Consider the following 23,138-nt stretch of genomic DNA (forward strand, 5'->3'; position numbering starts at 1 on the left):
TGCAGACGAAGATATACTATTTCTCGCGTGTGCGGTTCCCAGCCAACCTTATCAAAGGTAACTAACTATTCATTCGACCAGATACAACCTCCCAGTTATGTGCGTCATTGTGCGAGAACGAGCGGTACTACTACTATACGCGCATTTTCACTGCATTCTCGAGTAGCGCACGTTCGCCGTTGCTATGCTGGCGGGAGGCGTCGTCGCGGTACAAACCGCGAGCGTTAAGCGCAGCTATAGTTCAGCAACGCATGCAGAGGCAGCTAGTCGAGAATGCGCAGCTGCTTCAGATAGTTCACGAACAGCGCAGTGCGTCAGACCCTTCGCTCTGCGCAAACGCCACACATGGCAATCCCTCGCTTTATGCAAACGGTATTTGTTTGAACTGCCTCGTGCGTGCGACAGCCCGGACTTCGATGTCGCCACACGCCGCTGCATGCGTCAGCATCTGGCGACGATGATTCGGAGAGACATAAAAACACGCGCTGCTCGGTCTGCTAGATGCCACCGCCGGTTTGACGCCTCCGAGCCTTTAATTAAGTTATCCCGACGATCTGAATAAGTGAAATCAAGGAATGTGTATCAGCAAATGCGGCGTCTGCAGAAACGTCCACTAACTGTTCTTCTTTCCTCTTTTCTTTGGTGAGGGCGACACAACGAGAGCGACTGGAAGCAAACTGTTCAAATTTTCACCCAGCGAATTGCACGCCTGCGGCGCTTCGCTGTTGGCAGTGAACGTGGACTGATCATCTGAGCGATTAACTGGCGGTTAACTTATGCTATCAAATATCAATCAATCAATCAATCAATCGACCGTTGCTTCAGGCGTGATTGTTCCTTAACCACGTCAAACAGTTGAAGGAGATACGGCAGTTAGACACTCGCGCGAAGCATTGATTCCAAATTGTGTCTGCATCAGCGAAGTTTTGTGTTCAGGCAAAGGGTTTCCTGTCGCTGTGGATTGTTGATCGAAAGCACTTAGACGTGTCACATTGTGGATATGTTTTTTAACGCGCATCTAAAATGTAACGAAAGAAACCACCCGCATGACGTGCCCGCGGCTTAAAGATAGGACTCTTGTAATTTTTTTGCTGTTGTTCTTGAGAGGAAGAGAGAGAAACGAAGAGGGAAAGGTAGGGAGGTTAACCAATGACGTGTACGGTTGGCTACTCTACACTGGGGGAGGGGAAAAGGGAAGAACAGGAAAGGAAAGAAAATAAAAATAATAGCAATTCACAGTCAGTAGCAGAGGAATACCCACTGTCACAAGCGTTCGTGTAATCCAGTGCCCTTCAAGAAACTAGGGCTTTTGTGGCCTTTTGCATTGTGCCCTCTTATTCTATCGTTCCTCGTAGGATCCAGGGAGAATCCTTACTCGTGAGTGGCACATTCTACGTGCGGCACCGGCGAACAGATTTTTTCGCAAGACTCGATCCTCTTCGATGCCTGTACAACAGCTGCACTGTTCGCGTGAACGAGGAAGAGAGACTCGAGGAACCCTGCGAGACTCATCACGAAATAGCCCATAGGCATCGCTTGAGGCGTCGCGTGCTCCCAACACCAGCCAAGCAACTCGATAAAACGCGAGCGGTCGCGTTTAGGCGACTCTAGACAAACACATACCCACACCCAAAGTACATTAACAAAATCACAGAGGGCAAGGAAAGCGACCTATGCAGGCTCTGTTCACAAGCAGGGACAGTCACACACATAAAGTGGCAATGCACCTCGCTCCCGTTTTCTCAACCCCCCGTCAGCAGCGAGACTGACTGGACAGCCTGGCTCAGTTCCGGGGACGACGACCGAGAGCTTGAACTGGTGGGCTGGGGGAGAAGGCCAAGCAGGCCCAGGGCCTTACTTGAGCCCGATCCCTCAGCCACCTCCCCCTTTCCCCTTCCCCTTTTCAATAATGTTTACCACCCCACAAACGTAAACAACGCGACTGATTAGGACCAGTTAATTCATTAAAGGTAGGCGAGTATGGATCCACGCTAAAGCAATGTCAGTGAGACCTCCTTATATAGGCCGAATTTCGTAAGGAGCCGTTTCACTTACCATCTGCTTTCACAATTCGTCGAAAAAAAATTCCGACAGAACCGATCTCCCGATAAATGTCGACGTTCATGCGATTTGCATTTAAGGCAACGTAGCCACAGCGTATTGCCGCGGAGCCGGAACGCGTCATGCACGAGGCATGTATACTGCTGCGGGGCTCACCTCTTTTTCTTTCTGACACACCGCGCCATCCAGTGGCGCCGCCACGAAGTTTGCGCGCAGCCTCCGTGGAGGCTACATATGGCGCGCGCGTCAACTCTGAGAATTTTCCCTTCGCTGCCAGCGCGCTTTCGTGGCGCAGGGCTGAATCGCGCTGCTGTGCTTGGGGAAACCGCGTGACGCAGGTTCGATTGCGGCCAGTTTTAAAAGATATATTTTTTTATTCGAAGAGTGGCGTGAAATAGGTTAGATAGGGAATTACATACATACATGCATGCACGTACGTACGGCAAAGTGGCTGAAATTCGCCTAGTATGATATAGTCGCATATAAAAAAAATCAAAAGTCGCAGTTTCGCCAGAAAGGCGAAGCATCGATTGCGATAGCAAAATAGTAGGCAAGTATACGAATTAAGGATAGTATACTTATCGACCGTGTAAACTTCGAAGCATTCGCTCGCTAATCATATTACGAACTGAATTTACGAGCCTGGTGTCAGCGCGCACAAGGAAACGTGCACATCACACTCGACGAGCGCGGTCACTCGTGAAAATGATGGCGTGAGCAAGCCCGGCTGTAGATGAGAGCGAAGTGACCTTTGTCTGTCGCTTCAGCACAAGAACGGCGAGAACACAGCGCACACAAGGGTATGTGCCGTCTGCCGATCCCTTACGGCGTGCGCGACCGCCCGCGGCCGTGCAAAGTAAGCATTTGCTGGCGTAGTCGATGAAGCGCAGTCGATGACAGAGATGAAGTTTCCTCTCTGTCACCTTTCTAACCCCTAACTCCCATCCCCAGTGTAGGGTAGCAAACCGAAGACTGATATCTGGTTAGCCTCCCTGCCCTTTCCTCTTCATCTCTCTCTTTCTCTCTTCAAACCACCCGTGACTTTTCGCCATGAATCGCCGTGTCCGGACTCATAAGAATGGTGCGTGTAGTGGAGAGTTTTGCGGCTCCTTTGCTTAGTACTTGGTTACCTAGAAAAAATTACAGCGGGGAACTCATGCGGTAGTGTCTATCGGAAGCTGCTTGCATGACGGTTCAGCCAGCACGGTAATCGTGATTAGTATATCGATTTATTTAAACTTCGTCCGTCTCTCCTCAAATGGCTTAGTGCCTTTGCGTATTGTTAAATTTCAGCAAATATTCGCGCGAGAAAATCAACACTTCGCAATATTACCGCATGTGCACAGAACATTGTTGCCATCTGCATTCAGAAATGTAGGACTGCAGTGTTTCTACATTTACGCCGATAATGGTTGATCAAAGGAAGTAAATAAAACCGCATGAACGTCTGTAGTCGCAAGCACGAAGATGAAAGAAATCCACGGACTAACCCCAATTTCCATGCTACATGAACGAACACAACGCCAGAATTACTTCTAGTAATTCTAATATAGGAAACTATGTCGCTTACCCCCGCCGACAGGGCTCTAATACCTTGAGCTACGACCTGTCGACCAAAATCTTCCTATGCGTGTTCTCTAACACAGAATGCGAGCAGATGCTGATTCTGCGTGCATACAACAGCCTGTATATTCGAAGGAAAAAAAAGAAAGAAAGAAAACTACGAAAAAAAGAGCAATATATATAGTGGTAAGAGCAGTATAGAAGTATGTTCTTTTGCACACCAACAATGCAACCCCCCCTCCCCCACCCTGTCACGGTTTAGTTCAAATAACGCACGCCACGATGAACAATAAGCGACTGCTTTCGCGAGAAACGCATGTGCTGTTTGCACGGAAGCTTTTGGAATGCGCCGTTGTGCGACTTGACAATAAAAGTAAAGGTGTCTTCTTTTAAATGCGTAAGCATCTCTATGCATATCGAACGAGGAAACCCGTCCGTCCTTCCGTCCGCCACGTAAGACAAGTCGCTTTAGAGGTAGGGCCCGCAGCAGCGAGAGAATTGACTTCCGTGCTGCTTCTTGCTTCAACGCTAACTTAGCGGCGAGAACACAGCGCACACGAAGCTATCAGCCCTCGGCGCACTCTGCCCCCATCGCAGATCGCTTCCAAGATATGGCACGCGCGACCGCGCCATACGCAGTCGCCGCCGGAGTACGGTTGATAATGGTTCGGCATGAATGGATGAGGCGCTAAAGAGCGATAGCGACTTACGATGACTGGAACGTCATCAGCGCACTTGTCGCCGCCACTTGCCGTAGTTTGCTTACGTCATCAACTGCGCCGCCGAGCGCAGCAACTTGTGTCACCGCGTCGCTGTCGTTTATACTGGTCGGATCAAGTTTCATAGCATTGATAAGGATATCGGACTGCGTGGAGATGGGCAAGTGGCACGATGCTTACGCATAATTAGACAACCTCCGGAGAAATTTATGCGTGAACCTTTGTTGTTGAGAGTTGGTAGCACGCGTCGTTGATATTCCATTTCACTCCCGCTGCTTGCTCACTGCCCCGAAAGCTATACGTGACGCGTCAACCAAACAGAACAGAGGCAACCCTTTGTTTGCTGAACGGAAGTTCGCGGAAAGATCGGCACCTCGAAACGGGCGAGACGTCCTCCTTTCATTGTGACAGCAATAAGATGGACACTCCAGGCGAGTTTTCGCCGTCACCGTGATGTTCCGTATGACGTCCAAGCTTGATAAGATAGCATAGCGCGCCTTATCAACACCGCCTAGAGCAGTTTCCAGGTGATGTTGGCCGTATGGGGTGGGTGCGGGCAAAAGCGCGCGCGAGGCTGGGCCGAGCAGGGCTTGATGCGCGCCGCGTTCCCGCGCGTGAAGTGTCGCGGCTCCTGCTCGGCCGTGGTTGCGCAGGCTGTCCGCTCGGCTGAGTGCATACGCGGCTCGCGCGTCGCATCTTGGAGGCGACATGCGGCAGGTGCAAAGCTGAGGTCGAGACTGATGGTGGCTTCATGTGCGCTGGCTTCCCGAACGCCTGGTTTTGGAGGTCGCGTGATCTCAAGTTTCGGAGACGTGGTGAAGCGAGAGGCCGCAACGAAGCGTTCGCTCTCCGCTGCCGGCGCTCTTCATCACGCCAGCATTATTGTCACAGCGAGCGCTCGCAGTAATCGAGTTAGGTCTATACGCGTTCTTCCTGCGCGCGCGTGAAATCATGCTTGTTGATTTAATTAGGAAGCGAATGCCTAGTGAAACTACTACAGCCGATAAAACTAGGAACTTTATTTCGTGTAGATTAATATTTTTGCTATCGCCAACAATGCTTCGCCTTCCCCGGGCGGAAATTTGACTTTTTGTTCTGAAATACGCAGCGGGCTCTCGTTATACTGACTGGCTGACGCAGACTCAAGTATAAACATCTACTAACGTGTCCATGTTGGCAACACACGGAGGTTGAATCAGCCGCGTTGAGATACGTTCGACTGCAGGAAAATTATAGTTGTATATGTATGCCTCTCACAGAATAACGTGCTCGAACTCGCCATTACTCAGTAGTGGCTTCGAACTGAAAATCACGCAGCGTTGAGCGAATCCCCTAACGGAAACTGAAATGCCACTACGGTCACACAAAATCTCCCGTCACTTCTCAACAACAACAAAAAAAGATCCTTTCATTTATACTCTCCTCCCATTTCTCTTATAATTTGACACAGTTTCCTAGCTAATAATTTCTTTGCCTCGTATCTATTTCCAGGCGCTCGACGCGCATGTATATATATATACGGGGTGTTTCAGCGAACACTAAACATTTTTTGACGGCTGCCTGTAGCAGAAAGCCCCATTTTAGGCGGACATTACTCTCACAAAAAAATTGAAATGCATAATCAGATAATTGATAATTGATTCTGGAAAGAGAGAGAGAGAGAGAGAGAGAGAGAGAGAGAGAGAGAGAGAGAGAGAGGGATACTACGTGCGGAATCGCGGCTTTTGTGAGTCATTATTTTATTCTGTAAAACAATGGCTCACAAAAGCCGTGATTCCGCACGTAGTTGTTGAGTTGTATTAGTGGGGACAAAAGGACGAGGAATCAACATCTTTTAGTTGATTTTTTTAGGTGGCTGACCAATAATTTTTCGTCACGATTCACAATGCATGACGGGCATGTACGCTGACATTTCAGCAATACGAAGAGATAAGGAAAAAAGAAAAAAGAACCGCGCGTAATAGCTCAACTTCCGCCCGCGCAGTGACATCACCGATCGACATTGAAACCAGAATATTTTTTTTTTCCTGAAATGCTTTTACGTCCTCGCCACGTAAGTGCTTGCAACGCGCTTATAATGCCTAGTCACGCGAACATTATCACTGCCCCTACTGCGGATTTGCCATCGCCAGGCGGTAATTTTCTCTCTCTCTCCCGCAGTATTTCTTTTTTTACTTTGTTTTATAGGGCATGCGGCGACGCACAGGTGGTGACGTATACAACTAAACCTCTCTACAGTCCGCGCGCGCGCGAGAGAGAGAGAGAAACTAGTATCGCGCGTTAGTGACATAGTAGCAGTTAGTAAATGTCTCGACGCACATGCGGGCTATAGCTGTCCCCTGCGTGAATGTTTCCCGTCTCCTTGCATCGCTCACACCGAGCAGTCATCGCGTTTCTGCCGGAGCAGACTATAGTCCGTCGCTCGAAGAACAAAAGAGGCGTTGCACACGCCGCCCGACGCTCGGTCGCGTTGAAGCGAACAAACGTTTCCGTCGGAACCGCGGGAAGTGACGCGACGAGAGTCCTTTATTGCGCGCGCATAACTTAAAAGAGCTTAGCTTCGACATTACCACATTCGTTTCAACTTCATTCGCCGCTCTCTCATATCGACGTCGAATGCGGTTTACAATTCCTTTCTCCGTGTCGGAGGAACGCCGTAAACAGCACGCTCAAAGGACAGGATTGAAACGAGTAAAGATAGATACAGAGAGAGAGAGAGATGTCGGGAGTCCGACGAAGCCAGTGCGTGCGCTGTCACTTTATTTTTCCGTCGTGCGCGGAACGGAGAGCGAACGTGACAAAGGTCGACCCGCGTCTGTTTGGTTGCGTTACCTTCCTTCGCAAACAAGTACAGCTGTAAGCAAACGTTCGAAAGAAAGAAACGAGTAAAAGTGGCAAGTTATCGGCGGCACAGAACGTCTCGGTTGCTAGGCAACGCTGACGCCTGTCGCCATTATTGCTCGACGGCGCGCTCGTGTAGAAAAAGCTGCCGTCATGCAACCGCGCTGAACTTTATTTTCTGCCCTTTACTTTTTTTGGCGATAGCCTACGAGTCCCGCGGTAGCAGCGCGGTCACGTGGCTTCCGCCTAAAAGATGACGAGGTCCAAGGAACCAGCGAAGTACTAAACAGAGTACTGGCACGACATTTTTCAAGTTTTTTTTTTCTTGCTTTAAATGGGCATTTTGATCGTCGAAACCACAGAAAATATACTGGCAACCGTCGAGTGCAATAAATAATTTACTATCATAGGTTTCTATGAGCCCGTTTCGGTTTAGTTTCCCAGGAGGTGCATGTGGTCGTGACGTCACGACGTGGAAGGTGATCACGTGGGATCAGGAAATCATGACGTTTTCGCACTCGCACCGGCTATCCCATCTGATATGCTGCTATTCATTGCACGGCCCTATGCGGCAGCAAAACCGACAACCGAGAGAGCCGGCGCAAGGAGCCGAAAGTCGTGACGTCCTCCTCCCACGTGACCTCCTCCTGCGTCATGACGTCACGACAGATACTGTAAACGAAACCGAAAGTGGTTCGCGGGAAAGCTACTATGGTAAGTTATTTAAGGTGCTATGATTCTCGTCAGAGTGTTTTCCGGTGTTTCGGGGTTCCGGCTCTCAAGTCGCAAATTTCACGCTAAAGCTACTTTAATCAAGACGTTTGGAAGAGAGAGAGACAGGGAATTATCTTTCTCTGAAAGGACAGCGAGGCTGACTTGTCACCTTTCAGTGTTTGAGATTCAGCCATTTCCGAGGAAGGCCATGCGCAGTAAGAACAGGTCAGGGTGCTTGCACGGGCAAAAAAAATATATATATATATATATTGTAACAACGCAATTTAACAGGCACGGCCAGAAATCGGGCGCACGACCTGGCCTCTACCGTGGTTTCTCGCGCGACGGCGATATATACTATTCCATACTGATTGAGCTCATTTGCAATATACTCGACAGCTGTGCTAGTTTCCAGCGCTCACTGTCGCGCGTAGCTTTCCTGTATCAGAGCATGATCACGTTCGTGGCCTAAACGTATGGGCGCTGTCGGCATCGTTCGGCAGTTTTGGTTTCACGCATGCGCAGAAGCTTTGCGCGCGCAAACGAGAGAGTTCCACGTGCGCCATGCGCCGCATGCGTGCGATGCTTACAGTTTCGCGTACGCAAGGAGTCTTTGGGCGGAGACTTCGCGAACGTATAGATCGTTGCTTCCGCACGTCAACCTGTCCACGTGTCTACTAAAGTTTATCCAAGACGAGTCGGAATCGGAGCCAACGCACGACTGTGTCGCAAACTGCGCGTGCCTGCTAGCTTGCGCTGCGTTCTCTGTCTAGTAGGTCGCAAAGTACGTCACGCTCGCGGGGAGTGCAACGCGAAGGCGCAGATTTCACGTGCGGGCACGTGAAATGCGACGGGGCTCCCTGCGCTCGGCGCATGCGCATTTCGATCACGCAAGATCTTCACGTACGCAGCGCTACTGCGTGCGCGAAGCTAGAACCGTCTGCTGACTCAAAAAGAAAAAAAAGAAAGAGAAGGAGGCAAAAAAAAAAAGCGAACTCACACAGGGCTGATTCTGCGCAGAAGGCTTGATTTCTACAAAAGCATGGCGCCATTTAGTAGCTGGCTTTCAATTCTAGTCCCGCAAGAAAATTAGCTGGCAAAAAAAAAACGAAAGAAAGAACACTATATTCGACCACCATTGGCCAAGGCACTCGGCTAACCCTGCTTTCCCCCCAAACCCCCACCCTACCCGAGAGGACTGGGAGGCCACCCTGCTCGGCTGCTCAACCCTCCAGGAACAACGTGCCCTGGTGGCCCGAGCCAAAGCCGCTGCAGAAGCCACGGGGGTCCCGGACTAGGGACCGCCCCCCAGACTTTGTAAGGGCTGGGCCCTTAGGGCTCAGCTCGCGGCTCTCTTGTAAATAGAAATAAAGTTTGTAACCAACCAACCATCATAAACCTCTTTGCGCTGCAGTTTTGACGCAATATGGCGGTCGTGCGGCCCAATAAAGCACTCTCGTTCAGCATCAGCTGTGAAACACACGCCAGTGCTGAAGTATATATAAATAAAGCCCAAATACTCGAACGATGAAAGTGTGTCTTGTGGGATCGACACCGGCCACGATTGTTCGGCCTTATATCGTGTGCTGCCACTGTGACACGATGTCGCGCGTTCGAAATCCCGTTGTTGAAAGGAGCAGCATTTCCATGGTGGCGAAATGCAAGAAATGCTCGCGTGTCAACCTTAGAGCGCAAGTCAAAGAACCTTATGCAGTTGAAGCTATCACGATTAGCCCTCCAGTTCGGGATGTTGAAAATCAATCAATCAATCAATCAATGTAACCACAGTGCGATCGCGCGTTGAATCGAGTGACAGCGCGTGCCGATGACCTGCACGAGGGCGTGTGACAGCAGCGGCAGTCTAAAGGTATAGTATTCGTGTGACTTCACTTTACGTCGTTTTACTGTGCTAATAATAACTTCCACTGTGCTACTATAGAATAAGTGGATGGAAATGAAGCGCAATCTCTTACTGCGCTGGCCGTACAACAAAATGGCGGCCTCGATGACGTCTGCGCGTGCCCCCTACAGTGATTGGTTTTGAGCGGCGCGCCCCTCATCCGAAGCAATTCGCGATCCGGCGTAGATGATAATCGCGAAATGGAACGAAGTGAAATGTATCGCTGCGTTATACCGCGACGTGGAAACGCCGAAGGCCGCATAACTAGGTGAAACTGCGACTCGCCATACAAGTTTCACCCTATGAGAGCAAAGAGCGCAACTTCCCCGGTTCGACGTGGCAAGGGCTGCAGCCGGGTAACGCACGCGTCGAAGAAGCAAGAAGAGAAATAAAATAATAACTGCACGTGGCACTGATTCGACCATAAAGAGAAGGCCCGCTCATAGCAACCCCTGAAGCGCTAGCGGTACAAGTTAAGTTTACTCCGCATTTCTAAACCGGTCGCAGTATAGCGGCCTTTTCCTAACCGGCAACAGCAGGAGCTCGTAGCCCAATGGAAAAATATATATAAAGGTAACGTAACTTTTTCTTCGATCTTTTCTTTGACCGAAGAAAATAAAAGGCTACCGGGCAGCTCAGTCGACCAAATGATGCCTTGACTAGAGTCGGAAAGATGGGGATTTTCCGTTATCGTTCCGTTTTTTTCTAAAATCTAACCAGTTCTCCTAGTACGCAACTCTTCGGATATCTTAACCAGCGACGCTCGGGCAATATGTCGCCCCTAAGCTACAAATTTTATTTCTCTTCGAGAGCCGTGCCGCTTACGAGGGTTCGGAGTGTGTACGTGGCTTGAATGAAACGCCCTACGCCGAACCTGCCTAACTATGTGCTTCTGGTGACTATATCTCGCGGCAGAACGCTAAGCGAGGACAGGTTCTGTAACAGGTTGTTAAAAAGGCAGGAGGAATGGGAGACATGTGTAACAAGAGACCATAAGTGGCCAATGAAAGAAATTCCAAGAAGAAAGGGTGCAGTCGGAGAATTGCGGAGGCGGATACATTTCTCGCTCTATCTCTTGGCCCAGGATCCACTATAGCAGCCTCAGCCTTCTAGTCATTATCGATCCCCGGATATGCTATCCTATAATGTTGCTCGATCAGCTGCTTATCCCGAGTCTATGTAATGATTATTTAATCCGGTTTGGACTGACACGCCAAGCGTGACGAAATTTGCCGTGCGTAAGAAGTTCTCCGACTTTTGGAGCTGGAGCAGACGTCTGTTTAGTTGTCCGGTTATTATTATTGTTTACTACTAGAATGACTAAAGGAATGGTATCTCATCTTAACGAGAAGGCAAAAGGGCAGCACTTGATTCAATTACTTTGTTTTCGAGTCCCGCGAGAGTTGTCTTCCCAAGAACCTCTGTCTTAGCTGCGCGCTATCAATATGGGTGAAAGCTCCGTGTTCATTTATCAAGAGGAAACTTTATCCACTGCACCAATTTTGAGGCTTGTCGCACTTCAAAATTTAAAGAAAAGCTAAATCTGCCGACTTTACGGAGCAAAATTTTCGTTAAGGTCATCAATTATTTTTGAAATAGAGTCGCAAAAAATGCAAAAACTTTCAGTTTACAGTTTTGTAACTCAATAAGCAATATAACAAACAATTGTACACTGCGCCTCGTGAGAAATCTAACGCGGACAAACTTAGTTTAGTATAGATCACTCTGAAATGTGCCAGTTCTTTGCGAGTAGGAATCTCGCAATACAATCATAAACACCGTAAGAATCTGACGTAAGCCTTAGACTCAAACATCCAATTTGTCTACTCGAGATGTACGAATTGGGAAACTGTGCGTCAACGTCCCTTTCTTTAACTTATTGCGCTGCTCGGCAATTTTATTCTAAAAGCTACAAGGTCCCGAAAAAAAAATTTGGCGTCCTACAGCCGATAGAACTAAGCGTGATATCTTAAATGCAGCAAATTTCATTCGACTTCCTCCGGCGGCGATCTAATGAGAGCGTTCCTCTTTTTCACATGTTTTTGAATAAGGAAATCACAGTTGGCCCCAAGCTAAACCTTCTTAAGCACAATGCGCTTACACTTCCCTCTCCCGTAGACCACAGCGCGTTCGCAAAAGAACCATAGCGCACAGTGAAACCCGGGTGCATTTGTGCTGGCCCGTCTCAAGTTCAGCATCGTTGAGACACGTAACCATAGCGGCGCATCTCAACGGACAAGTATCAGCGGACAAGACCTCAGAGATTTCAGGTGTGGAGCGATGCGTCATGTGCCGTGCCGGATGTTTCGGAGGCTGGCTAGCTAATCCATACGCGCGGCGCTCCACAAATTACGCGATTAGGTTTTCGTTAGCAAGCTACTGTCTCCTATGCGGCGCATGAGGGCACCATTTCACTTATTCACCGCACCCTTGGGTTCTCAGTGGGCCCCAGCAAATCAGCTCCGGAGGTTGAGGGCGTCTCCGGAGTGGTGCGTAATTTGGCTATTATCAGCGATCTTCGAGGTAGAGTGAATGTTCTTATCTGATGTGTTGCATACCATAACTATATTTGGTGCCTTTAAGCGATGAACTTCCCAGTGGTTCCACTCCTTAACACAAATCCACGTTTCTTTCAATTTCAAATTTTAAGACACATATAGATAGATGACCTCGCATAGGACGAAAAATTTGGGTTTAGCATTGGGCACATAGAGATCGGTCAAGAAGTAAGGTGAAAGACGCGAGGTGTAAATCAAGGAAAAGTGATTTTGCCGGCAACGATATCCCGCGGACAACTATGTATACATGTCCGGACACAATTTCTACGGACATCCTACAGACGATAGACTGTCCCAAAAGATTATGCTGGCTTGTGCCTATAGGCTTTTGTTCGACCAAAATTACCAGATGTGAATGAATCAGGTGTCGGTAAAACGAACAAATATTACTAACTGAAAACAAGAGAGAAACGTTCGGACCGACACTGATAGCGTTATCCCACTCCGAAAGCTGCTTTAGAATACAAAAATGCAAAACCCTTCAGAAGGAAAATCAGCCGACAACAATTGTATAAGATCATATTCCATTAAGTGAGCCTCGGTAGTGATGACGGCTATTCGGAAACTAGTAAACTCGCTGTTGTTTGAACGGCACACAAGCCCGAGTGAGCGAGTGTTATTGATATCAACGAGGAATGGAATGGACGAAACACACCTAGTCCTAGCATTTGCCATTCTCAATAAATATCGCAAGTTGTTAGGTTTGTATTCAAATGTGACAAGAAGTTTCTTGTATATCCCAGTCGCGTTAAATAACAGACGATGTAACTAGCTATCGCTGACTACTTATCGAACCTTTATCTAACGTAAACCCAGTATCCAATATGAGCTGCAACTTGATGTCCGTGGTCGAAGGTGCTCCAAGACTGCCAATCGGTGGGATCGCAAGTCTACCAGTCGAAAAAATGCCCTTCAATGCAACGATGCTTTGGTCTCCAATTATTTGTATGCCGGCGCCGCCAGACAGTCTTGATGCCCCTTCGAACAGGGGCATCAAGACTGCACGTAAAGGTATCAAAGCTATATATTAAGCCCGAGATTGGCAAGAGAACGCATAACTATTTTAGAGCGCAGCTCTTTGGCGTCCGTTCCTGGGTTTCGCGTCGTCGTCGGCGTTGTCGTCGGCCTCGTAACCAGCTCCGCCCCCCTTTCATCTCCCCCAGCGGTCCCCAGCGCTAGCAGCGACCGACTGATACCGCTGGATGCCGCTGACGCCGCTAGAGAGTCAAGATAACGTGACTGCATAGAACACCGTCGCCGCCATGCAGAAAGAGGAGGAAAGGGTCCCCCCCCCCCTGTTCTTGTGTGGCGGATAGGGTGCTCTTCAGTTGCCGACGCGCCGGTTATTTCACGTAGGCCCCGGCACGTCGACGAATACGTGACCACCTTCCCACGGCTAGACCTGGTTCTTAGCGCTGCGGAAGCGAGGGTATCATATTGTTTGTGTCGGCATCGGCGGCGTTGTCCCTGAAACCAACTCCGCAGCTGGGGTTGACTCACTATCGGCGTCAGCGGCATCAGTCAGTCGCTGCTATCTCTTCCCTCCTCCCTTTATCGTGTTGTCCGCTTGCTGCGCGCGCTTCTGCCCCCTTCGTTTGCCGCTGGGTGTACACGCCGCCCCCCTCCCCCCTCTTCCTGCGAGTCTCCGGTTGTCAAAGCGCCGGCTCGAACTTAATTCCTTTCTTCGCTCCTCCTCCAATGCAACCCCTGTGCGGTGGCAATCAGAAAGCCAGATCGGTGGCGGCGGATCTGTATATGTGCACCGCCCGAGCCGAAATTGCCGCTGCCGTTCGCCCTGTGCGGTGGCAATCAGAGAGCCAGATCGGTGGCGGCGGATCTGTATATGTGCACCGCCCGAGCCGAAATTGCCGCTGCCGTTCGCCACTGCGAAATTATCTGCCAGTTCTTTCTGAGCCATGAGCGAGACGACCGATGGAAGTCCTCCGTCTGCTGCTGCTGCTGCTGCTGCTAAACGAGCTGCCAGAGCAGAGGCCCAGCGCCGTCGCCGTCAGAATCTAGAGGTGCGTGCCGCCGAAGCAGAAGCTTACCGTCGCCGCCGTCGAAATGATCCAGGAGTACGGGAAATATAAAAAAAAAATTCTGTGATAGCGCATACATGTGTTGCTCGATTTCTTTGCCTCAATCTATCGAAAAGGTGAAACAGCTTATTTGCTGCGCTCAAATTTCGCATTAGGAAGTAACGTAATCGTCGGTAATTTTTCTTTCTTTCTTGTTTTCGCCAGCAATTTTTTACAAGAAACTATCGGCTGAAAACCTCTTCCTCTTGCGTAGGCCGGTGTAATAGAAACACGTACAGCCGATGTCACAAGCCCATGTATTCCATCATACGGACGTGCCATACAGACAATGCGATAAAACAGTCTCACGGCAGTGCCGGTAGCTGTCGACCGTCTCTCGTTCTTCTAACAATGAGGCCGCGCTAGAAGTAATGCGTGTTCAGTATTTCTACGTGAGATGGAGCCTCTATAGGGTGTCCCAGCTAACGTTAGCTTCAACGAGAAATACATTAGCAAAACACGCTGCAAGATAGCATTTTAAAGCCTATGGTGATTCGTCGTCAGACCCATGACGACCGAACAGCGTATGTCTTATAATTGTATCTTGCACCATGTTTTATAAATCTTCTTGCAGCGAAGCTGATAGCTTCTACTTGGTCGGGATTTTGGGTGGCGTGCTCACCGGAAACAAGGCAGCAGCTGCATAAGGTGTTTTTGCTTCAGTTTCCGCGTAACAGAATTCTGTTTTCTCGTGTACTCGAATTACAATCCGATGCTATCATTTCTGTAGGTTGTGTGTAAGTCATACCTTACGAATTTTATGACGCATCTTACCTTGCAAAATTCAATTACTTCAGTGATGCACTTGCGCTAGGCGGAGGACCTACAAGAATGAGGTCATATGCTGTGCTAACGGTACCGTCACCTAGCGGACACTGCCACAATTATAGACCTGAAACGGCGGCTGGAAAATATCTCTGTCCTTCAGTTTCCGTGTAACAGATCTAGTTTTCTCCAATATCGTAATGACAATGCGAGGCTACCATGCCTGTCACTTGTGTGTAAGTCGTACTTTACGTATTTTCTGAGGCAATTTGCTTTTAAACATTAGTTAAAGAAGGCACTTGCGCTTGGCAGACGGCCTAGAAGAATGAGGATGCTTGCTGCACATGCGCACACGCGCGTGCTGTACGTCGCTTGTGGTGGTGCTGCCAACGTGACGTGTATAACGTCCGCACCAGCTTCGCTGTGCATTCACTTTCACCGGATGGAATGGAGGCGGTTTACCGAACAGACCTGCATGAATCAGCTGCACGCGCAGTCTCGTATGGGGTGGGGGGTGGGGTGGGGGTATCTGGGCTGGCTAAAGTCCGTACGGTGAGCAAAAAAGATGGCGATGCTGCGTGGTCTTGTAGAGGGGGGGGGGAGTATCTGAGCTGGCTAACGTCCGTAAAGTGAACAAAAAAGAAGGCGGCGCGAGCTCCTAATGGGGGAGTACGGCGGAGAAGAAAGAAAGGACACATGATTTCACCGCGCGCAGCACCTGCGGAGCGGGGGGGGGAGGGGGGGGTGCACCCGCACTGACCGCAGTTACTGCCGGTGCTGTCGCCTGCCCTCAATAGAACGGCGCGGCAGTTGGGGCGGGTAAACAGGGGGCCTTGCGCCGGCTGTAGCCGCCGCGATGTCTGAGAACGGGATTGTGCAAGGCAGAGGTAGACCATTGCAGAGGTTGCAACTACAACAAAAACGGGAAGACCACGCATTGCGTGCGGCCGGAGAGCAGGCCGAGTACGAGGAGAGGTGTCGACAGCAGAGACGGGACTATAACCAACGACAACGTGGCCGTGCGAAAGCGGAGAATGCAGCCAGTGAGTTTGCCTCCGAAGAACGTCAGCGAGAGCAGATTCGAAAGCCTAATTGTCGGCGTCGAGCACAAGCTGCCGATGAAGATCACGCACTGGTGGCCGCGACAACTTCCAACAATAGCTTCGCTGGCTAATCCGCCGCCGTATGCATGGTTCGGCACGTAGTTTTTTTTTTCTCTCATTGAACAGCTTTGCTAACGTTAGCTGGGACACACGGTATACTCCACTTGACCATCTACAGCGATAGCTTTTTCAACTCCCCTTGGGGCATAATGTGCAATCTAGCAGACCACCGGTTATATTTTGCGCGCATTGTACAGCGCCTGCTTATGACTCCAGTTGTTCCTTTTAATATCAGGTCAAATGTCACCTACTTGCAATTTATTTATTTATTTATTTATTGAGTTGGTGATATTGCGAGCTTTAACAATTTTCATCGCAAGCTATTTCGCGACATATGAGCATCTAATGAGTATACATAAATGACGCAAATAAACGGGAGAATTAAAGCAAACACACAATGACGAGCACTTAGCGTCAGTGCAGTTGTAACGATGATCAATGTATTCGACGCGATGATACATTTGATACGATGTGCACATAAGTTTTCTAAGAGAACGAACAGTCGAAGAAAATAACGGAATAGCAAAAATATGCTGTCGCCTTCTTCTTCGTAACTCTTAGAGTCACGCGTAAAACATTTTGCTGCGTATTGCTCGCTGCGCGGCAATTGCTTCGGCTGTTCGCTTCAGACGCACCAACAAGTCAACGTCTACTAATCGCATCCTTAAAAGAGACTGGTCTCATCGATATGTGGTGAAACACCACGGTGATTCTATAAGAGACGCTCGGGCGGAGCAATTGTCGGCCTTGATCGCCAGGTTAAACACACCTGTTGCTACAACATCACCACCACCTCCACCTTCACCACATAAACGATTCCTTCCGCTACATCCCGCTAGCACCCACGTGCTCATCGAGCCGTTGTTAGAAGGTTGGAAAACCACTAAAACAAAGAAAGAGAGATGCAGAGACAAAAGAGAGAAAAAAAAAGCGTGCACTTCGGCGAGCACGTCGTGAACAGCACTCACTTTGACCCACTTCATAACGCCTGCGTGCAGAGGCGGCGGCTGCTCCTGCAACGCCGACACCCCAATGTTGCACTCGGAGTGCACCCCGTGCAAGGACGTCGCCGCACTGCCGCAACTCTCTCCACCGCCGGCGCACATCAAAATCCAGGGGACCGGCGCGAAGCGGCGGCAGTGGTACGCGGCGGTCAGGCTCGTGGACGGTCCAAGAAAGTCTTCAATACCAGCGCCGTGCATCGTTCACTCGAGCTTCATCGCTCGATTACGCGGCAGGGCGATATCGGACGCGGTCGGGAGAGGAGATTGCTGCGAATAGAAGCGACGACGGGTTCCACACAGGGCGGTGCAAGTCCCGTAGAAAAGGATACAGCAGGCTGCCGCTTTTCTTTTTTCTTCTTCTTCTTTCCTTCTCGCTTAGTAGAAACTTAACAGACGCACAAGCCAGTCAGGTGTGGACAGGGAGAGTGAGCGTTTGATATCTCACAGATAGGGAGCGGATAAAGATTGCGCAATCGCGAGGCGCGCGAGTCTGTATCAGGCGCGCTGGCAACGGGCAACACTTTCTTGTCCCCTCCTTTCGTCGCCTTCTTCTCCCGATGCTTCCTCTTCACGAAAGAACGGAAGAGACAGAGAGAAACGTACAACGTAAGAAATAAAAAAAAAAGGAATGAAGCTTCACCTTGCTTATCTTATCACTCGGTGGAGGTCCCTCTCTCGTAACGCAGCGCATCCAACGCACGCGCGCACACCCGCTTTGCTGGCTCGCGTTATCTCTCGTCCGCAGCACAAGCAACGGCAGTGTTGGAGAGCCTCGCGAAATGCAAGCCCGCTGTGGCGCCTCCTCCTCCTCCTCCTTCATCTCCTCCTCCTTCCGCAACAATGCGCCGCCGAATGAAAAGAAACAAACGAAAAATAAAAAAAAGAAAAAAGAAGAGCGAGCAAGACTGTGCGCTGCCTTTTCGCGCAGCCTGGCCTAAATAATGGCAAGCGATGAGAGATAGCTGACGATGATGAAGCGCTCTCTGTGTCTTCTCGCCTCTCTGTAGTCAGGCGGTGCATTTTTATTTTGCTGTTGTTGCTCTTCTGTCTCCGACTTGCCCTCAGCACCATCCCCCTTCCCCTCACTCTTTCTCTCTCTCTCTCTCTCTCTCTCTCTCTCTCTCTCTCTCTCACACACACACACATTCTTATTTTTGATGCACAGGAGCCGCCTCCCCTTTTGACACGTGTATACATATCAATCTCCAACGAAGAATCGCCGGCTGACCACAGCGAGATACGGAATTAGCAGCGTATAGCGCATGCTAAATGAGGGCTTCCTTGCCCATTTTCGCAGAGGCGAAGAGGGAGGATAAATAAATGATTACGTAGGTGCGAAGCCCGTTTGCCATTTTTTGTTTTGTTTTAATATCCGTAAATGATGACGTGATGCTTTTTTGTGTTAGTTTGTTATTAACTTGACACGCGCGGTACGTTTATCTGCTATTCGACCAATACCTCACTGTGACTGGTTGACGATGTTCGCTTGATTCGAGCCTGCTGAACAGGCGCTGTTGTGGACACTTTAACGGTTATCGAATGCCGCTGTGCTCGCGTCTTCCGAGCCAATCAAGCGGGGATGTGAGCCCCGGTGGAGACAATCGGGGAAGCCGCAGTCAACCATAGCAGGCAAACTCTCCGGAAAGCCAGCCATCATCTTCTCCTTTTTACTCCTAAACAGTCGGCCCATTAAGTGTCCCTGATAGACCCTCCGAAAGGTTGGTTGGTTAGTGGGTTTCCTTTATGTGTGACTCATACCGACTCTGGGGGGTCGGCTAAGAATCGGCTAAGTTAAAAAATAATCGGTCGAGTCTAAAACGAAACTCCACTGAGAAATGTTGAATAGTAAAAAAAGTAATAATGAGATAAGGATTTAGGCATTTAGTTAGCAATAGTGCTGATTCCATCATAAACCTCACAACAGCTGCATCGACATTCCCGTGACAATGCCTTAGAGAGGAGACGAATGATCTCGCGACCTCGGCCTCTTTTTGGTGCAAAAAATTGATTTCTACTATATAGGCAACATAGCATACTATATCATAACCTAGCCTATAATTGCAAGAACAGCATGCATGTCATGTCCTTGTGACACGTCGTTTCTATTTTCTTTTTCAGTTTTGTCGAGCTACGGAGTTATATTTTCTCCTTGCTTTTTTCTTTGTTAACCTTCGTTTCATATGTTAACGTACTGCAATGTCACGTTATTTATTTGTGCAGTACCAGTTACAATTGGCTCTAATTGTTTGTGAGGCATAAAGGCGCCTTTACATTTCCTGTCTTCTAGAAATTTCAAACAATCTATGTAAAGACTTTACTGAGTATCACCGCACTTTTGATCTGCCAACTCTCCGTTGCTGTCATTTGGCGGAGGAATCCACTTCGTGAAGCTACTCAACGTAGTAGATTCTTGTGGTTGCTAGTTCCTTTCATCAGAAACGCAATAAATCATTTAATTGAATTGAATATCTGTTTCCCTTTAGCGCATCCGATGTTTCCGCATATCGCATCAAGAGTTTGTACTAAAGAATCGCCAACCTGTCTAACATGTTAGTGCAGCTCGTTCCTGCGTTATATTTATTCATTATTTTAATTTTTGATGCTTCTTCTCTTTATATCATCATTTTGATGATCATACTTTTAAATTACTCCATCTCCTTTTGTTGCCTTACCTCAACACAGCATAGTTCAGGCAGACCTCAGTTTTTTTTCTCTCATAATACGCTTCCTTCTCTCTTTTGTTCAGCGCGTATTTGCAAAAGAAAACAAAAAGAAGAGCGGTACACACTCATTCAGTGTAATACAATCTTGACTTGGCATTTGCGAAATTCGTCTCTCACTTAAGCACTTACACCTCACGTCGTCTATTATCTTATATTAACATAGCTTTCAGTGAATTATCTATTCCCTAGCAATTGTAACGAAAGGTGTTCACACAGAGGCGTCAAGGTTTGTTTCTTCTTTATTAACTGCGGCAGCACGGGAAGTCTGGCTACTGAAGGAGTGGCTATGCCAAAATCGTAGCTAAACACACACGCACACGTATGAAATGAACTGTCACCAACGCGACGAACAATCGCGGGAAATCTGTCGCAAAAACACTTTATTCGCAGCCGTAAAGAAATCGCTGAGAAAGAAAAAAAAAAGACAAGGCGGCGGGCGTCTCGGCACGAAGCTAGCGCCATTATTGCGAAAAGCAAACGCGAGGGACGCGAAAGTTCAGAAGCCACGCGCTGACGTCAGCACTGACGCGACAGCAACGACTCCACCTCCGCAAAGCGTCATTTCGTAGAGTATAGGAAACGCGATGCGTCAGTTCAGACATGCGCGGACTGCCGCATCCGGGCGAACGCGACAGAAGGGCGCCCGACTAGCTTGCGAGCGTTGCCGTATTTCGAGCGAATAATTAAATTAAACACATAAAGAAAGCAATCCGAAAGTCGACGCTGCCTTGTTCGCGTCGACGTCGATCTGTATGCGGCAACGTTGGAACATTGAAGAGTGAATGCGTGTTTGAGAGTGAGTGCGGTTTTACGCGCCTATCAGGGCGCCAGGTGCTTGCCTTACAGTTCTGATTCGCCAAAGGTTTCAGATCCGAGATTTACAGCGACCGATGTTGAGGCTATGCTATCGACGTCACACGCTTCGCTAAGGAAAGTTACCCGTCTCAGCGGGGCGACCGTCATCGCCGCCTTCGGTCACATGATCTCGAGCTCAGTTTCAGGGAACCGCGCGACATGCAATGTAAGCACGCGAGCCTTCTACGCAAACTAAAACTTGACATGGCATTTTTGACGTAGCTATATATCGCCCACGGCCCGGACTCTCTCTCTCTCTCTTTCGTGTGTGCTGCCTGCTTTACTTGCGAGAAAGACAATTAATGCATCGCTGCATCGGCATGCATCGGCAACTGGCGACTTATTGGGGACTTCCTTTTAGGTGCTGTACCTTCCGGGCATGGCCAAAATACTCCGTGGTCTGCGAAGGCCATTGTGGGTTTTTTGACGGATAGCGAACTGAATACATATACATACGACTGTAATAAGCGTACGCGGTTCTTTATTTCTTGTTCATGCATTGTCCTTTTTAATAATAATAATAATAATAATAATAATAATAATAATAATAATAACTTCCTCTCCTTTTGTTGCTCTTCCTATAACCTTAACGCTGAGTACCGATCATAGGCTCAGAAGCCAGTGCAATCTTGTGCTTTCTGAGTACGTCTGGTTTGTATACGAGCGGCTTTGACTCAATGGCTGTCTGTGAAGGTCTCTGTACCCCCTCTCTCTTCCCATTCTCTCTTCCCCCAGCGTAGGGTAGCCAAGCAGACTCTTGACCGGTTAACATCGCTGCCTTCCTTATACCCTCTCTCTCTCTCTCTCTCTCTCTCTCTCTCTCTCTCTCTCTCTCTCTCCCCGTTCGAAGACAGCACAGTTCGTGGCGCCCTCTCAGCCTTTCTCTCATAATAAATACCTCTCTCAATCTGCCTCTTAGCTCTCGCCGTGCGGAGTCGACGAGACCGCGCACAGGCAGCGCTTTGTCTGCCGTGAATCTAGACGTGTAGACGACCGTCACGAGTTTCGTTGAGTCGACAACTGGCAAGTGACGCATTCCTTTCATTTTTTTAAAATTATGGGGTTTTACGTGCCAAAACCACTTTCTGATTATGAGGCACGCCGTAGTGGAGGACTCCGGAAATTTCGACCACCTGGGGTTCTTTAACGTGCACCTAAATCTAAGTACACGGGTGCTTTCGCATTTCGCCCCCATCGAAATGCGGCCGCCGCGGCCGGGATTCGATCCCGCGACCTCGTGCTCAGCAGCCCAACACCATAGCCACTGACTAACCACGGCAGGTGACGCATTCCTTTGGTAGTGCCAGTTTCGAAGCTACGCTTCGTGGCTCGGCGCCTCCTTCACCGTTCCCTCAAGAGATGGAAGGCGCGCGCGCCGGCACGGTGCCACACTAGGCCGAACCTGCCCAAACTACCTTCCCTGCAGTGGCAAATAAAGTTATCTATCTATCTATCTATCTATCTATCTATCTATCTATCTATCTATCTATCTATCTATCTATCTATCTATCTATCTATCTATCTATCTATCTATCTATCTATCTATCTATCTATCTATCTATCTATCTATCTATCTATCTATCTATCTATCTATCTATCTATCTATCTATCTATCTATCTATCTATCTATCTATCTATCTCACGTTGCCACAAAGGAAAGCTGTCAACGTAAACGCAGCACGCCGAACCAATGTTGCTCGACAAATACAGGGTTAACTGATTTGCCTACGGGTGACGAGAGAAATCGTAAAGCCTCCAGGATTCCATCTTGCGACATCAGAAGCGTACTATAGCATTTTGTAGTAGAATTCTCGCGCAAGTACGAGACAATCCCACATATAGCTGCATAGAGCTATATGGGTTGGAGGAAAGGGGTAAAGTGCTTGTGCTGCGCGACCAATGAGGCATCGAAAAAAAGAAAATAAGAAGAAATAATCACCTGGAGGAAAGGCTTCGATGAAACTGCGCCGAGATAGTTTAGGATTTTAATGGCAACTACCGAATATATAGTAAGCTGCGCTTTAATTACACAAAAGAAGTAGCTGCTGGGGAAAAAATCACAGTCGAGTAGTTCTGTGATTGTGTGTTTGTGTGGGCCTGTGTCATTGCGTGGGCGTGCGTGCACGTCGGAGAGGGCGAGGAAGACTTGCCAGGAGGAGGTGTCTAGCATAGCCACTGTAAAGTCTAAACCTTG

The 23,138-nt window shown here is 48.9% G+C and overlaps 1 protein-coding gene across 6 annotated transcripts in view; it reads right to left on the reverse strand.

Annotated features, from left to right (window-relative positions):
* The window catches only part of LOC142557180 (uncharacterized), a 434,150-nt gene that overhangs the window by 143,850 nt on the left and 267,162 nt on the right, over window positions 1-23,138 (reverse strand). For 3 of the 6 annotated variants that reach the window (XM_075668847.1, XM_075668848.1, XM_075668846.1), the window contains exon 1: window positions 17,331-18,133. The exons of the other annotated variants lie outside the window; for them this stretch is intronic. In XM_075668847.1, coding sequence (XP_075524962.1) covers window positions 17,331-17,564 — 234 coding nt within the window. In that variant the 5' untranslated portion in view covers window positions 17,565-18,133. Of the gene's footprint in view, window positions 1-17,330; window positions 18,134-23,138 lie in introns of those variants that run through there. 6 annotated transcript variants of the gene reach the window in all.

Source organism: Dermacentor variabilis, chromosome 9 (assembly GCF_050947875.1).
Source record: "Dermacentor variabilis isolate Ectoservices chromosome 9, ASM5094787v1, whole genome shotgun sequence".
Taxonomy (NCBI): domain Eukaryota; kingdom Metazoa; phylum Arthropoda; class Arachnida; order Ixodida; family Ixodidae; genus Dermacentor; species Dermacentor variabilis.